This window comes from Scylla paramamosain, chromosome 39, assembly GCF_035594125.1.
Source record: "Scylla paramamosain isolate STU-SP2022 chromosome 39, ASM3559412v1, whole genome shotgun sequence".
In the NCBI taxonomy this organism is placed as follows: Eukaryota; Metazoa; Arthropoda; class Malacostraca; order Decapoda; family Portunidae; genus Scylla; species Scylla paramamosain.
Window position 1 is genome coordinate 4,650,001 of NC_087189.1, and position 18,243 is coordinate 4,668,243.

An 18,243-nucleotide genomic window follows, 5' to 3' on the forward strand; every position below is an offset into this window, starting at 1 on the left:
TCTCAAGGAGTTTTCTCTCTTTATCAGTGATTGTACTTAAATGGAATCCTTATCGTGCCATCACTAGAGTTGTTGATGTAAGCACCTTTGTAAGCCCCGGGAACTCTCACTGCATCTTATCAAAAGCACTGGAGATAGGACAGCAAATCATTGTACTTGTTTGTTTATTTATTCGTTCTTATATTTCTGTGTAAGAGTGGCTTTGGTCTGGGATAACAGAGACGGAAAGAGAAAAGAAAAGACTGAGGAAAATTCAAATTCAGATTAATTTATTTAGCAGTCAGTGGGTTTTACATTCTAGTGTCATGAGAAATATTTAACAGTAAAATTGCATTAAGTAACGTACACTAAAATCGCCTTATAATATAGTGAAAAAAATTAAATAAGATGAAATATACAACTAAAAGATGAGAACATAAGAAAATAAGTGAAGCTGCAAGAAGCCATGAGGCCCACAGGTGGCAGACTATCTACACGTGGCAGACCCGCTCGACATCAATCACTCAAACACCACAGACCACGAGGGTTTCCAAAAGCGCGGGAGACAAGTCTAGATTTAAACTTCGGAGGTGTGTTAGCGTTGGTGACTTCCTGAGGTTGTTTAAGTCCACTTACAGTAAAAGCGTTGACACCAGTGGCTCTCTGTAGGTGCTAGTCCCAAACAGTAGTGAGAAGGATGGTCCAGAATTCTGAGGAAAAGTACAGGATGTGACGACGTTAAAACCATTGGACCATACAATATTTACGACATATTTACGACATATTTACGACTTGTTGATCTGTGTGTATGGGACTTCCTTCTGTGTGTATGGGACTTCCTTCACGAGTCGCCCTGTATGGAGGGACTGCTACGTGTGGGCTGAGTGACTTGGTGTAGCGTCCCTCATGCTCCTATGCTCCAGTGCTGCTAAATATACAGGACTGTCACTTGTACATGGTCCTATGCTCCAGTGCTCTTGTCACGTGTAGGCTGAATGGCTTGGTGCAGCTTCCCTCATGCTCCTGTGCTCTCATGGTCTCTCGTCCCCTGCAGGAGAAACGCATGCTGGTGTTCGTGGAGGCGTCGGTGATGGAGGACAGTCACGTCACGAGTCATTCGGGCTTCCCATTGCTCAAGGACAAGCTCATGAACTTTAGGGAGGGACAGGACGACCTCACCGATAAGATCGACTTCATCATCTGCCTTGGCGGGGACGGGACGCTGCTGTACGCCTCCTCTCTCTTTCAGGTAACGCGTCCTCTACGCCGCCGCCGCCGCCACACACACACACACACACACACACACACACACACACATATTTTCTGATCCTTTCCACATGTCACAACTAGGTAAATACACATCAGGTAACGCCACACACACATACACACACACACACACACACACCAAGGGAGGAAACAATGTTGGACTATTTTTTTTTTTTCTATTCACATTTGTTCCATTATTTTTGTTGACGTACCAGACACACAGGGGAATGGAAAAATGGATGTCATATTATTGTATTTATTTTTAGTTGTCGCTTTTCTTTTTATTTTAAGTACACATAATTATATACTTGTTTACTTACTTGTTTATTATTTATTTATCTGTTTATGTATTTGTTTGTTTTTGGTTATGTTTTCCTTCAGGTTTTGCGAATGTTTCTTTCTTCGCAGAGAGAGAGAGAGAGAGAGAGAGAGAGAGAGAGAGAGAGAGAGAGAGAGGGAGAGATATTCTTGGGGAATTTTCGGGTCTTTTATATCTTTAAATCTCTCTCTCTCTCTCTCTCTCTCTCTCTCTCTCTCTCTCTCTCTCTCTCTCTCTCTCTCTCTCTCTCTCTCTCTCTCTCTCTCTCTCTCTCTCTCTGTGTATGTGTGTGTGTGTGTGTGTGTGTGTGTCGTGGTACTTTCCTAAGGATTTCTTGGTTAGTGGTTTCCTAATACACAGCTGTCCCGTTTTCCTCACCTTTGTCTATTTCATGGGACACTTGTCTATTTACAGCGTTGCTCTTGCTGTTTTCCTATTTCCCTTCTCCCCTCCCCCCATCTCTCTCTCTCTCTCTCTCTCTCTCTCTCTCTCTCTCTCTCTCTCTCTCTCTCTCTCTCTCTCTCAGTACTATTATGAAGCTTTTTCCTTTATTTTTACTTCTCTTTTATTAATCTTACCAATTTTTTTAATTGTTTGTTTAATTTTGTTGGTGTTGTTATTGTTATTTATTTATTGGTTATCATTACATTTTTTACCTGTTCTGGTCTGTTTTATGATTTTTCGTTTATTTTGTGTTGTTTTTATTGCATCAGTGTTTTGTTGTTTTGTGTCTTAGTTTATTTTTAGCCTTTCCTCTCACTCTGTTTATTCTTTGTTTTGTTTCCTTCTACAGTGATGTTCTCACGGCTATTTCTGTACTAGTTGCATTCCTTCTTAGTGCGCTCTCTCTCTCTCTCTCTCTCTCTCTCTCTCTCTCTCTCTCTCTCTCTCTCTCTCTCTCTCTCTCTCTCTCTCTCTCTCTCTCTCTCTCTCTCTCTCTCTCTCTCTCTCTCTCTGTATACTCATTCTTTTGTTCTCTGTTCCATCTCACATTCTTCTTCTGTCTCTTTCTTTGTCATCTTTTATCTTACATGTTCTTTGTGCTTTGCTATTTTTATTTCCCACCTACCTCCCTTTTCTCTTTAACTCCTGAGTGCATGTTCTCCTGACTCACTGACTCACTCATTCCCTCACTCACCCACTCACTGCTTCCCTTCTCTTCCCCTTCATCTTTCTCCTTCCTTCCTTTCCTTCACATTAATCATTTGCTTTCCTATCTCACTTGTTTATTCATACATTCCTCTTTCATTTTCTCTGTCTTATCCATCATTCCTTCTCTTCCTCTGATATGCATTCTGTCTTGCACTTCCTTGTTATTCTCAGTTTCTTCTCTCGTGCTTCTGTCACACCACTGCCTCACTTGCTTAGTACTGTAGATATTACTGTCTCTTTTCTTTAATCTTACCCTCTGTCTCACTCACACTCACTCATGACTTATTCTCTCTTGCATCAGTGTCTGGTCTGTCTTTCCACTACCTCACTGCCTCACTCACTCCTACATTAGCTATGAATCCATCTTTTCCTTACTTTTTCCTTGTTATCCTCAGTTTCTCCTTTCTCACTTGTTTTGCAACACTGCCTCGCTCACTCACTCACTCCTACAATAGTTTTTTTTTAGTCGAGGTTTCTCTTACTTTTTCCTTCCTTGTTATGCTTGTTATTCTCTCTCACCAGTTTTGCACCACTGCCTCACTCACTCAGACCTATAGATATTAGTTTCTCTTTTCCCTACTCCTCCCAATCACTGCCTCATTCACTCCATCACACACAGTAGCAACTTATTCTCTTCTCTTCCTGCAACAAAGTGCCCTGTCTGGCTTTTCATTACCTTACTACCTTACTCACCTAGTCTATAGCTTTCAGTCCATCTTTTCCTTACTCCTCCCAGCTGCTGTCTCTCTCGCTGTCACTCACACAATCACTTATTCCCTCCTCCCACAGCAAAGTGTCCCTCCTGTCATGGCCTTCCATCTCGGCTCGCTTGGTTTCCTCACTCCCTTCAAGTTCGACAACTTTCAGGACCAAGTCACAAATGTTCTCGAGGGTAAGTGTGTGGCTTTTGTGTGTGTGTGTGTGTGTGTGTGTGTGTGTGTGTGTGTGTGTGTGTGTGTGTGTGTGTGTGTGTTTAGTATTTAGTTTTGATGTATAGACAAGGCAACATTAATCTGTCTCACATATTCTGAAACAATTTGCTCTCTTATCACAACTGTTTTCATAGGCTACAGAGATGATTAGCTGGGTTCTCAAGAGTGTTTCTCCTGTTGATTTGTAGAAATCTTGTTAACTTGTCATTAGAACTGTATAAACACTTAAAAACTCCAATGCCAATTAAAGCCTTTTGAAAGTAGTGGAGGTGCATTGCAGATGTTTCAGAATGTAGTCCTGTGGATCTTATTTGGTTGACTATTACTTGAAACTGATGAATACTCTTATCTTGAACTTTATATTATATGCTTGTCTATTTCATTCCACTAGTGTGTGTTCATCTCTTCTTGGTATGTGGGATTGTAGCCAAGTTTGTGGAGTTCTGTCACTGTATCAAGTTTCATTTATTGTTGTGAAAGGTGTTAATGTTGCTTATATTTACCATTTTCACAGCTAACTCATTCCAGTCATCAGTTTTTTTTTATTTGGGAAGGTGAAACTGCTGATGCTGTTAGGTAACCAGTCAATAGTATGTGTGTGTTTGTGTGTGTATGTGTCATATATCACTAAGAATAATAGATGAACCAGCCATATATTTGGGGTTGTAAAGAAACACAGGTGCTAGTTTGGCAGTGTTCCAATTGTAGTGTTCCTGGAAAACAATGGGTGCTCCTCTCTCATGCATGGCTCATCAAATAGTTGTAGCTTGACTGAATACTGTATAGTGGTGCAGCCTTGAACACTGGGGCAGGGCAGGTGTTAAGGCATTTCTCTGGCACTGTGATATGCAACAATCCACATTACTAGTAGCAGGATAATGGAATCTACAAACATCCACAAGAAAGAAGATTAAAAAAGAGTAGATATTGCAATTTTGGGCCGGTATGATGTTTGGAGGTGGCTGTAGAACAATTAAAGATACCTCAAAGTGATTAATAGTTAAGGGAAAATTTGCCAAGTAGCAGTGAAAGAGTTAATAGATATACTGAATGCCTTATTCTTTAATGAGACAAATGAGAATAGTAAGAAGGACAGACACCCTATTCATTTTCTTTACCTCCACTGATGATGCAGCCTTGAACTCCAGGTCAGGGGAAATATTAATCATCACACTCTGGCACAGGAATAATAGATGTATTGAATATTCTTACTCTTTAATGAATGTTTAGGAAGAATAATGATGGACACTATATTAATCGTCCTTACCTCTACTGATGGTGTGGCTTTGAACTCCAGGTCAGGGGAAGTGTCAGCCATTATACTCTGTTGCACTATTAATAAGTATTTTGGAAGCTTCTTACTTTTTAAAGCATAGAGCCAAAAAGGGTTATCTAATATTAGTGAAGTGTCTTGAGCCCTCCCTCTTGAATGTCTAGAACCACACCAAACTCCTTGAACTCTCCCTCTTAAATGTAGAACCACACCCCCAACTTGAACCTTCCCTCTTGAATATAGAACCACACCAAACTCCTTGAACTCTCTCTCTTAAATGTAGAACCACACCCCCAACTTGAACCTTCCCTCTTGAATATAGAACCACACCAAACTCCTTGAACCCTCGGTCTTGAACATCTAGAACCTCACTGGACTCTTTCCCTCCGATAGGACATGCGGCGCTCACCCTGCGCTCTCGCCTTCGCTGCATCATCATCCGCAAGGACCAGGAGACGGGGAAGGGAAGCCGCCCCCCACCAACCTGCTGGTGCTGAACGAAGTGGTGATCGACCGTGGTCCCTCCCCCTACCTCTCCAATATTGATCTCTATTTGGATGGCAAACGTATCACCTCAGTGCAAGGCGATGGTGAGTGTCTTTATGTGTGTGTGTTTGTGTGTTGTTGTTGTTTTGTTTCTATATCTACTTTTATTGAGGTTTTAAAGTTGTTGGCTTTGTGTTTGTGTTTGTGTGTTCCTCCTTTATTCTTGTCCCTGATTTTGTTTGTGTCTTTGTTTTTTGCTTACTTTCTCTTTGTCATCATCACCACTACCACCACTGCCACCTCTACTATATATTGCCTTCACAATGTCTTCAGTTACTACCACCACCACACCACCAGCACCTCACTTGTCTTCATCACCACCATATTCCTTCCTTGCCCTTCACCACCACAGCACCAACACTCACCACCACTGTCCTTATCACCACTATAGTCTTTCCTTGCCCTCCACCACACCACCACCATTCATCACCACCTCAACTGTCTGTATCATCACCATAACCTCTGTCTTTCACATTTCACCAATACATCAACTATCAATGTCAAAATTCTTTATTTTTCACCACCACCACCTCAACTCTTACTTCATATCTTTTCTTGTCCACTATCACCACCTCACCATCTCACCACCTCCACAGGCCTCATCGTCTCCACCCCAACTGGCAGCACAGCTTATGCCGTCGCTGCGGGTGCCTCCATGATCCACCCGTCCGTTCCTGCCATCATGCTGACACCCATCTGCCCCCACTCCCTCTCCTTCAGGCCCATTGTGGTGCCCGCCGGAGTGGAGCTAAAGGTAGGCAGGAGTTCCTCTTAGCCTTCATCCCTCTTTGTTTCTTGTTTACCTTCACTCCTTTTCTTATTCTCTTACTCTCATTCTTCCCTTTCTATCTTGTTTCTCTTGTACCTTCACTCCTTTTCTCGTTCTCTTCCTCTCATTCTACCCTTTCTATCTTGTTTTTTTTGTACCTCTCCTCCTTGTTTCTTCTCCTATTCCTTCCCTCCATGTTTCTCTTTCCTACCTTCCCTCCTCTTCTCATTCTGTTCCTCTCACTTCTTTCCTCTCATTTTCTTTCCCTGGCCTCCTTGTTTCTCATTCTGTTCCTTCCCTTTGCATTCTCTATTAACTTTCCCTCTTTTCCCTCCTGTTTCTCTCATCCACCTCTCCTTTCTTTCCAGTCCTGCATTTCCCTCTTTTCCGTAATGTAACATAAGGGAAGGTTTGGTTTGTTCATGTTGTCTTTCAGATTTTCTCCCATGGAAGGGTAGCTGTGTTGATTGAGACCTTGTTTTGGTTTATGTTTTGTTTCCCCGTAAATGTACATATTAGGTTGATCTGTCTTAAAATGCAACAATGTGAATAATTTTTTTTGCCTTTGAGTTTTAAAGATCAAGTTCATTTTTGCATCATATATTGTAGTAGGTTATTTTTGTCTTTTGTTGTGAATAATTGTACAAAGTTGAAAAGTGGTGTTATTCTATATGACAGTGAATAACATTTGTTTTGTGGCTTAGATTGCAGTCTCTAAAAACAGCAGAAACACAGCCTGGGTATCCTTTGATGGCAGGAAAAGACAAGAACTATTTTACGGGGATAGGTAAGAGTGCAAGTGTTGTTAGCTGTGTGTGGAATGTAGTGTTGGCAGCCCTGACTCTTGACGCCTCTTTACTGCTGGACTCAACCCTCCACAAAGGCTTTGGAACCCTGAGTGGCACCTGGTGTGGCTTGCCCTGCCCTTGCCCCTGCTGTGACTCAAACCCCAGTGATGCTTTGCTTTGTTTGAACCAGATGCGCCTTCCTGCCCAGGGAGTGGTGTCGAAAAATGTTCATCCCTAAATAGACAATGAGTCTTTCCTAAATTGACAATGAGTCTTTACCAAAATGGCCTTGAGATTAGCATCCATATTCTCAAATGCTTAGGTGTTTTATCTTGACTACTTTCAGCAGACTGTTGTAGAAATTGAGGGAGTTTCCAGTGATGTTTTCAGTGATAACTTGACAAGGATTCTACACCATTAATGGCAAAAATATCATGGAAACTTAACTCATTATCTCTGTGGCCTTTGAAAGTAGTCACAATGAAAGCTCAAAATGCTGAAGAACATCAGTCTGAAGTGAAGCATGTGTGTGTGTGTGTGTGTGTGTGTGTGTGTGTGTGTGTGTGTGTGTGTGTGTGTGTGTGTGTGTGTGTGTGTGCATGTGTGTGTGTATATGTGTGTGTATAATGTACATGTGCACACATACGTGGCGGCAGAGACGGTGCTCCAAAGCCTTTTCCTGACATGCCCTGCATGTGGCAAAGTGACAGTAGCCTAAGCAACACAGACCCCTTGTGTGGTGAGGTGCAGCTGTGTCTGGATGAACTGCTGTGCTGTCATGTCAGGCTGCTGGCAGGACTACTGGTATGTACAGGTGGTCTTACCCTGCCAGGTGTTGGGACAGGCTGCACTAACAACAGGTAAGAACCTTGGTTTCCAGCACATCACCCCTCTGCTCCACTCCCAAGTCCCCTGCCCCACTGTCACCCGGTCTGTTCACAGGTCAAGTTGAACAGCGAGGCTCGCAACACCTGCTGGGTTTCCTTTGATGGGCGCCACCAGCAGGAGCTCTTGGTGGGAGATAGGTTGGTCTGACAGGACCCTTGTGTTCCTCTCACCCTCCCTCTGTCATAACTTGCCCTCCACCACCACCCTTTTGCTTCCTGTGTGTTCTTCCCATCTCTCTGAATGGGTGCGGGTGAAGGAGGGGACTTGGAAATTAAGGGAGTGGGACAAGGTTGAGGGAGGAAGGCTCCCTCATTGATGCGCAGTGCCTCTGAGGAGACCCGGCCTGGTCCTGTGTTGGAGGTGTCTTGGGGTGTGGGTTGAAGGATGATGGGCACAGGACAACTAACAGGGACTCCTCTGTGTTGGCCCTCATGCAGTTCATTGTAGTGAGTTCCACCTGCAAAGTCTCCATGCAGTCAAAGATGTTCCTTCCTTCATGATAACATGGTCTAAAACTTGATTTATGTTATCTTAAAATTTTCAGCAGATTAAACATGAGATGTGGCATTTTGAAACATGGAAACTTTGCTGGAGTTTAGTGGTGAACCCCGAGGAATGCAGCTGTGGGTGGCTGAGTAAAGCACTTTTCAAACCCCTCTCTTTACAAACTCCCTGATGTGGCCACTCAGTTGTGGGTAGCAAGAGGAGTTGGTTGGAGGCTTGGTGCATAGTGCCTTGTTGCCAGCTCATGGATAGGGTTAGGTGAGCCTCAGGAGTAGCAAAGGTTGTCTGGCACTCTCTCTAATTGAAGGTTAAGGATTACATCCACTGCATTCCTTGCCATGCGTGGATAGTGCGTGCTCTCAAGGAAAATGGTTTGTATATTTAGTCTCTTGGCTTTGTAGTACATAGGCTTTACAGTCTTACCCCTCTTCCTCACCTGCACTGTCTTACTCCAAAGTACACTGCCTGACTCTCAGTGCACAGCCTCACTCCGAAGTGCACACAGTCTCACTCCTTAGTGTTTAGTGTGACTCCCAAGCCTTACCTCAAGTGACCAGTCATGCCTCTAGGTGCTGTGTTACTCTCAGATGTTGACAACTTTGAGTCACATGGCACCATGCAGGGTTGCTGTGGACTGTTCAGGGCACCTGTGGCTCAGAGTGACATGCCAGGAGAGAGGCTGTGGAATGCTGCATGAACTTTAGGTCGTGCCTTGCGGAGACAGCCGGCCACCACCACACTGATGCACGCTGCCACTTGATTGATTGACCTGATTTGATTCTTGATACAAACCAGGACACTTTCATCATATCAGTAAAAGCAACATAATTGAAACAGTTGGATGGAGTCAGTGGTGTGACAGAACTCACGATGAAGTGGTGGTACATTACCTTGTCTAATATTTTGAGTCTCCATCTCTCTCAATATTGAGACAAAGTACCACTGCTTTATTGTCCATTTTCCTTCACCACAAATTCCACACACTATCAGTCTCTCTCTCTCTCTCTCTCTCTCTCTCTCTCTCTCTCTCTCTCTCTCTCTCTCTCTCTCTCTCTCTCTCTCTCTCTCTCTCTCTCTCTCTCTCTCTCTCTCTCTCTCTCTCTCTCTCTCTCTCTCTCTCTCTCTCTCTCTCTCTCTCTCTCTCTCTCTCTCTCTCTCTCTCTCTCTCTCTCTCTCTCTCTCTCTCTCTCTCTCTCTCTCTCTCTCTCTCTCTCTCTCTCTCTCTCTCTCTCTCTCTCTCTCTCTCTCTCTCTCTCTCTCTCTCTCTCTCTCTCTCTCTCTCTCTCTCTCTCTCTCTCTCTCTCTCTCTCTCTCTCTCTCTCTCTCTCTCTCTCTCTCTCTCTCTCTCTCTCTCTCTCTCTCTCTCTCTCTCTCTCTCTCTCTCTCTCTCTCTCTCTCTCTCTCTCTCTCTCTCTCTCTCTCTCTCTCTCTCTCTCTCTCTCTCTCTCTCTCTCTCTCTCTCTCTCTCTCTCTCTCTCTCTCTCTCTCTCTCTCTCTCTCTCTCTCTCTCTGCAAGAGGGGCACTGGCCAAGGCCAAGGGCAACAAAAGTACAAAAGATGCTCACTGAGGTGCCAGTCACTAAAGAAAGATAAAAAAGAACCATTCAAAATTAGAGAATAACTTACAAAAGAATAACATGGTGGTGGTGGTAGTGGTGGTGGTGGTGGCCAGCTTAACCCAGGTGTTTGCTTACCAGTAGAGGACAAGCCAGCTTCCTGACCGACACCACAAACACACCCTTCACTGCCCTATACAGCCAAGGGGGACTCAGCAGCTGGGCATCACCTCAGAGTCACCTCTCACTCTCTCTCACTGGTGACCTCAGGCTGCTGTGTCTCCCAGGAATCTCTTTCATCCTTGTTGTTTTATTAAATGTTACTTGTGTAGTTGTGTAGTTGCTTAAAATGTGAGAAGTGTTGTTATGCTTTGTTTGCCATATGACTAGTTTGTGAAGAAAATGTTTTTTAAAGCTAAATGTGTTTTCTCAAGAACCTCATTTGTTTTCAGTTTTCAAAAATTACGGTGTTTGTTATTTGTTGTTTGCATTAACTTTATGATGTAAAAGATTAGTTTGTTTAGTCATATCAGAACCAGTACATATAACAGTAACATTAATCATTTGCCAGTTTAAATTGTGTATGAATACCAGAACATATACTGTATATGTATTGTAAAGAAAAAAATGGCAGCAATAACAGTACCACCACTAACATCACCCTTTTTCCCCAACCACCACCACCACTACAGCCTGCGTGTCACCACCTCCATCTACCCCGTGCCGTCCATCTGTGCCGAGGACCAGATAGCCGACTGGTTTGCCTCCCTGGATGAGTGTCTGCGCTGGAACGACCGTAAGCGACAGAAGCACTTTGACGACCCAGAAGACCCAACAGACCTCACTCCAGGTCTCACCCACTCCTCCAGCTCAGACACCCTCGACTCCCTCAGTGAAAGAAATGAGGTCTGTGATAACTAGGTGAGTGCAGTGCTGCCCCTTTTGATCCTCTTGTCCCTTTTGTTGGTCTCCTGAGGGTTCTGTTGTATTCTGAAGGCTGTATATGACTCCTTCAGTGAAAGAAATGAGGTTTCTGATAATTATCTGAGTTGTTTTTCTCTTTAGTCCTCCTTGTTTTTGGTCTAAAGGTTGTGATTTCAGTCCTGGCAGTGTTTCAGTGAGGTACATTACACTCTCATAAATAACCTCAGATGGTGGCAAAACTTACAAAGGTTCCATTTTTTTTATCTTTTGTTGTGAATGGTCTTCTTGAGGTTGTATATTTCAGCCCTGGCTCATAGTAGTGTTTCAATGAGGGACATAAGAACATAAAAGAATAAGGCTTGGTGCAAAAAGCCATCAGGCCTACATGTATAGCATCAGCCTGTATAAAACATGTTTCCATCTATCATCCCCATCCATAAATTTGTCTAGTCTTTTAAAGCTCCCTAATGACTCAGCATTAACAACCTGATTACTAAGTCTATTCCATTCATCTACCACTCGATTTGAAAGCCAGTTCCTTCCTATCTGTTTTTTTAAATCAAACTTTTCAAGCTTGAACCCATTATTTCTTGTTCATTGTGCTCTCCTAACCTTAGCTGGTGCTATAACTTAGGTTCCAACTTCTCATCTTTCATCTTAAATATTGTGGAGTGTGAAGGGAAGTGACGTAACAAAGAAAGTATGTACGTGATGTGTATCTGTGTAGTTTTCTCTTGTGTTTAGGTAGAGTTTGTATCCTTGTTGCACTGTTATTCCTTTCATCATGAAGGACGTGGTTGTTTTATCATGAACACAGGAAAGGTTATATTTCTGAGTTGGAGTGAAGGAAGTGCAATGAGTAGTGGAGGTGACAGTAATTAAAACTTTTGAACTTATCTTTGCAGGTTTACTGAAAATAAGGTTGAAGCGAGCAGTACTTTTTCAGCGAGCTTGTAATCAAGAGACAAAAGTTGCCAACAATGCACAAAGGCAACACTGACCATTTCTTCAAGTTCGCTTACTCCGGTAGGTGCAGGAAGCTCCATTGCCGCACACAGATCACAAGTATCAGCGGCCTTCACACCCTGGAGTACTCACACCCTGGGGTACTCAAACCTCATCACAAGCACAGTACCTAAAGTGAAGGCCCCAGGAGAGCAGCGGCACTGACCCAGCGTGACGCATCTCTTGTCGGGGCCACACTCTGGCTGCCAAGGACACAGAGCACTTGTCATCCTGGCCACCCCTCTCAGCTGCCCCACACCTTACGTCTCACCCCACTGTGTGCCCCAGGTGTCTGTTTTACCCACATCACTCACCCCAAGAGACATTCTCATAAGGTGGTGTGGGCTGAGGGAGGCAAGCAAGGCAGGCAGGGCAGGGGGGTTGTATGAGTGAGAGAAGTGATGCTTGTTAGGGAAGATGTATTCAGCTGATCCTTCTAAACCTTATTTCTGTGATACGATAAAGAAATGTGAAGCATGAGTGTCCACAGTGTTACCCAGCCTCCACAGGGACTAGAGGTGCATGACCGTGGTGGTTGTGAGGATGTGGAGGCATCACCAGAGGCAGCAGGTGTGGTGGTGGTCAAGGTGGTGGTGGTAGTAGTGCCAGTAGCAGTAGCAGTAGTTAGTGTGGGGTGAGTCCTCACCTACCAGTGGTAAGGGGGGACAAGCAGGCAGCAGCATGGCCCTGCCTCTGCTGTGTGGGTTCAAGCTTCAGTGCAACTTGTGAGGTTTCCATGAGCAGGAAATGTTTGTTGTGAAACATATTATCAGAGACATTTATACATTTTTAGCAATATTTTATATTTACCTGCAACTTGTATAGACATTTTTTTTAATTCAGATCTTGACTTGATTACTTTCTTATTTCCTCAGTTTTCTTGAGGTTAAATATAAAACTTTTATTGAAGGAAGTGTTTGGAGAGAGTAAGGCTCTATAAATATTAATCATGATGAAGTGAGGCAAACCATACCAGCATGAATTTGCTGTAAGTGGCATCAGGTGCTGCAGGGTGTCTCCCAGTAGAGGGTGCTCCTATGCCAGCATGGAGGAGGTGCACCAGTCACAAGGCGGGCCTTTCAGTTACTCTGCTCTCTCTCTCTCTCTCTCTCTCTCTCTCTCTCTCTCTCTCTCTCTCTCTCTCTCTCTCTCTCTCTCTCTCTCTCTCTCTCTCTCTCTCTCTCTCTCTCTCTCTCTCTCTCTCTCTCTCTCTCTCTCTCTCTCTCTCTCTCTCTCTCTCTCTCTCTCTCTCTCTCTCTCTCTCTCTCTCTCTCTCTCTCTCTCTCTCTCTCTCTCTCTCTCTCTCTCTCTCTCTCTCTCTCTCTCTCTCTCTCTCTCTCTCTCTCTCTCTCTCTCTCTCTCTCTCTCTCTCTCTCTCTCTCTCTCTCTCTCTCTCTCTCCAGATGGTCATGTACAACATCCATGGAATATGGGAACAATTACTTTTTAATCTCTATGATACAGGACAGAAATATGAGAAATTTAGGATGTAGTTTTTATGAAAAATAAAGTTTGGATAATGGTTTCTGCTAAAATGGAGATGCATACATTTGGTTATCTTGAGTGGTGCATCAGGAATGTGTCAATCATGGGAAGCGAGTGTTGCTTTTGTGCCCCAAGGCTGGACACAGCACACGGCACAGGCCAGGGTGTCTTGTTCACCCAGGCCTGTCTGCTGGCCACCAACACACCAAGCTATTCCCCTACAGAAAGATCTCAAATCTCATCTCTAGGTTGGACTCGATCACACACACACACACACACACACACACACACACACACACACACACACACACACACACACACACACACACACACACACACACACACACACACACACACACACACACTGTGGCTTACATTACATAGCTACTTGCTATTGCGTGAACAGGAAGCACACATTAAGAGGCGCCCCCACCTGCCTCCCTGCTCCCACCACTCAACTTAAGCCTTGGTTGTGTGCTGAGTGTGTTAAGCACTACATTAATGTGTGTGTGTATGCATGTATGTGTGTTTCAGGAAGGTGTGTGGCAATAACCTTGGCAGTGCAGGCAACAGGGCCTGGGTGTGCCACACCAAGGGGCCAGCTGTGTGTTGGGTGCCTGGTGTCCATAAGACTTATTATAGATAGGAGGATCTAGACTAAGATGGAGCTCTTGAAGCAGCTCAGTGGCACCTTTTGTGCTCTATGTCTTTTAGATTCTGAGTTTGAAGAGATCAGCATTGATCTTCCTGATATGTCAGGGTGGCAGTGTGTGAGGTGTGGGTGTGTGCTGTGTGCTGGTGATGTTTGACTGGACACGCACACACACACACGCGCGCGCCTGCAGGATGTGGCGGTGCTGTGTTGTGTCCTGCAGCAGGTGCACCTGTGCTGGCAGGTTAGGTGTTTTACTCAACATTGTAAACTTTTCTCAAAGGTAATGATGTGGTGCTGGTGTAGAAACTTGTGCAATATTTGTATCACTGGTGTTACAGTTATGAATTAGAAATGAAGATGTGTCAGTCAGGCAAGATGTTCTGCCCAAGCAGCAGCTGTGGCCAAACCAAAGTCATTACCTCACTGGTGGTGGAGAGGTCTCTCCACCACCACCACCACCACCACCACCATCAAAGCCTGTGTGTTGGCTGAGCAGGGCACCACCAGGCTTGGAGCAGCAGCAGCAGCAGCAGCAACAGCAGCCTGTCTTCTCCTTACTGCCTCACAGCTGCCTGGCACAATGCCACACTCTGCCTGAGGGACCACATCATACTCTCTTGGAATCCACTTGACACTTTCCTTCTGTTTGGCTGAGGCTCGGCACGCACGCTGTTCCCTGTTGGTGCCGCACCGCTGTACAAGGGTCGGGGTGGCTACATGTGGTGACTACCTTCACCACATCCAAACCTCCAGTGACTTCCAGTTTTGGTGATAAAGAGCAAGCCTCTGGCTGTGGCTCAGGTGTAGCACACAAAACTAGCCCTATTTTTATACTGAATAAAATTTTTACTAAAAGAAACCTTTGAAATAGTTAGCTAGCCTGTTACTTTATCCTATTGGTATATAGATGTAGTAGTTAGTCTGGTAATGAAGATTTTAAAATTAATCTTTAATTATTTATTTATGATTGTTTTGTAGTGTGAGAAAATTTGCAAAATATAGATATATATATTATATTGTTATGATTTTTTGAGAAATTATATTCAAAAATCAAAACAGTGCATTTCATGTTGATGGTCTTTCCAAATTTGTCCTGACCACTGTACTAGTATGACAGTTTTTAGGCAACTATTGCTGAGGCAACAGAGTTCATTGAAGGAGCTGGTTACAGTTGTTCTAAGTGGGAAGCAGCACTGGTGCAGACAGTGCATGTGTTGAGGGAATAAGCACATGTACAGGAAGAGATAGACAGACATAGTGGTTTTGCAAGTTCTGCGAGGAACTGCTCAGCAGGAAACTCCTGGAATTCTTACATGGCAGTGTTCAGTTATTCTGCCATTCATGGTGAAGACCATTCTCTCTCTCTCTCTCTCTCTCTCTCTCTCTCTCTCTCTCTCTCTCTCTCTCTCTCTCTCTCTCTCTCTCTCTCTCTCTCTCTCTCTCTCTCTCTCTCTCTCTCTCTCTCTCTCTCTCTCTCTCTCTCTCTCTCTCTCTCTCTCTCTCTCTCTCTCTCTCTCTCTCTCTCTCTCTCTCTCTCTCTCTCTCTCTCTCTCTCTCTCCAGTTCCATGATTTTAATTGCACTGCACCATAATGAGAGATTCATTTGAACTGCAATGTGAAATAAGATACTGTATTTTTATAAACAATACCCTTTATAAGATGAATTCAGTAAGGAGAAAATCCAGTAAAATGAAAACACCAAACTCCACCACACATTCTTAGCTGTGAGTTTTGGACGCATTTAAAGAGAAGTTAGTAGACATAGGTTTAACGCACAACTGTGAAAGCACATTGTCTGAAGACAGGGATTACAGAGATCCCCTGTGCCTCATATATTCATCATTAATGGAAGTATTACAGATGAATCATATGGTATTTGATGTGTGTGGTGGTGTGAGTTGTGCTACTTTTTAATGAAAATGATCATACTGAACTAGCAAAAAAAAATCAGACGTTGAGAACAAATATTATGGACCATTGCAGAACTGATGAGCTCCCAATCTTGAGTTGCATGGAACTTGCAAGACCACTGTGTGTGTGTGTGTGTGTGTATGTACGTACAGAGAAAATAGAGACTAATATATTTGTGTGTATGTATTTCATAGACTTTTTATATTTAAAGTTTATTGTAATGTCCTTGCACTGACACCTGTTTAGCCAGTTATTGGGTCACCTTTGCTGTGTGTGAAAGCACCTAGCACTGTCTAGGGTGACCTGACGCTACAGAGGGTCCATGAGGACTCCAGAGGCAATGTGTGACAGAGAATAATTGGGTGAAATGTTAGAGACTAGCAGGGATATGGAAGGATGAAAGAAGACAACAGATAGACCAAGGTGATATGTGACAGAGACTTTAAGAGGATGGAAATAATACAGAGATTAGAAGGAAAAGGGAAGAAGAAAAGGAGACAACAGAGGATGGGAATGTTACAGAGACTAGCAGGGAAAGGGAAGAAGGACATCACGGAGACAACAGAGGATGGGAATGTTACAGAGACTAGCAGGGAAAGGGAAGAAGGACATCACACAAATATGACAAGTGGAGTAAATGAAAATGTGACTGACTCGTATGATGGAAGTGCTACAGACAGAGACAGTAATGAGAAAAAGAGAGACAGTAATGAGAAAAAGGATGGAAGAAAGGAGAATGAGTGACAGTAGAGAAGATGACATGACTCAAATGACAAGAGTTGAAGAAAACTAAATAGATGTTGGTAGGTAGACAGGAGAGGAGCAGACGTGAAATGGACACTTAGTTAATGGAAGTGAATGTTTACCTCAGTGCTATGGAAGAAGGGAATGTTATACCAGATGATAGTGCAATATTGCACCAGCAGACTGAGTTTAGACAATAACATAGCATAGGACATCACACAGTGACTTCTTAAAACAGGACAATAATATGAACCTAGCAGAACAGACAAACAAAGGAACAAGATATTGGTGTGAGTAGTGATCAGAACAGGGACTTTTGAAAGTGGAGACTTGCTAACAGGCAGACGGACACAGGAAGGGAAGGAGGGAATGATGGGCTATAGGTTTGTCACTGATAAAGAAACAAACAGGTAATTGAAATATCACCAAGACATTCCACATTTTGAACTCAGTGTTGAAAGAGAACCACTCTGTTGTTTTTTATAAAATTTTGTACATAAGGCGAGGTAGACTGGTCATGTGTAGAGAGTTGAAGGGTCTGAGGTCATTTACGAGTATTTATTAAAAAAAAATAAAAAGAAGCTATTATATTTAATGTTTTTATTGCCCTTCATATTGGTGCTGTGGTGACCCAATCTGATGGAGGTGTGTGACGAGCTCCTCTTACCACTAGCAAAGGTTCTTTTTAAGGGATGACTTTCTTGGGAATTATTACTTCTTTACTTTTTTACTTTTTACTTCATTGTGTGTCTTATTATATGACAAGCTTCTCTTCTCACTAGTAAAGACTTTTTCTATAAGGGAGAACTTTTGTAGGAATTCTTGCTTCACATCCATCATTATATGTATTAAACTTCCGAGTCTTACTCTGTGAGAAGCTTCTCTTCTCATTAGCAAGGGTATTTTTATAAGGGAGAACATTCTTGGCAACTCTTACCTTCATGTCTGCCACTGTGTGTCCTAAATACTTTTATCTTTCATTTTAAGATTAATAGTATTTTTTTGCAGTTTCATGTTTAGAGCCATATGACCTTAGTTGTTGCAGCGCCATGCAGGAAAATAAAAGAATGTGAATAGAGGAAGAAAACTATACAATGAAAAAAAAAGATAATGAGGATTTGATATGATATGGGACAAAAGACATGGAGAAATGTACTAAAAACAAGAGTAATGAAGGACAAACCAGCAGAAAAAAATATATATATATCATAACCTACAGTGGGGCTTGTTCACAGTGGCTTGTGGTGACAGCTGGTGTGTGAGTCTGCATTTTAGGTTAGGACATAAAGGCATCTTGGCCCAATTAGCCATTATGCTTAAGTAGCCTTTGATATACCCATGATGGAAATCCTGGCTGTGTTGCCTTTTATTGAAGAAGTCAGCTGGTGCTCTCCAGAACCCTAAGTGATTATCCCCTTGAGAATTATTAAACGCCTGTCAGATGTACCAGTAGTAGTCACAGAAGTAGTAGTATCAGCAATAAGAACATAAGAAAATAAGGGAAGTTGCAAGAAGCTATCAGCCCTACACGTGGCAGTCCCTGTAT

At 43.3% G+C, this 18,243-nt stretch overlaps 1 protein-coding gene across 1 annotated transcript in view; it reads left to right on the forward strand.

Moving 5' to 3' along the window:
- Positions 1 to 13,080, forward strand: part of LOC135092090 (NAD kinase-like) — a 119,758-nt gene extending 106,678 nt beyond the window's left edge. The window contains 8 exon segments of the mRNA XM_063990299.1: positions 1,034 to 1,228; positions 3,506 to 3,608; positions 5,315 to 5,371; positions 5,374 to 5,511; positions 6,064 to 6,221; positions 6,941 to 7,023; positions 10,665 to 10,893; positions 11,802 to 13,080. Of these exon segments, the coding sequence (XP_063846369.1) occupies positions 1,034 to 1,228; positions 3,506 to 3,608; positions 5,315 to 5,371; positions 5,374 to 5,511; positions 6,064 to 6,221; positions 6,941 to 7,023; positions 10,665 to 10,893 (963 nt within the window). The 3' untranslated portion in view covers positions 11,802 to 13,080.
- The last annotated feature ends 5,163 nt before the right edge of the window (positions 13,081 to 18,243 follow it).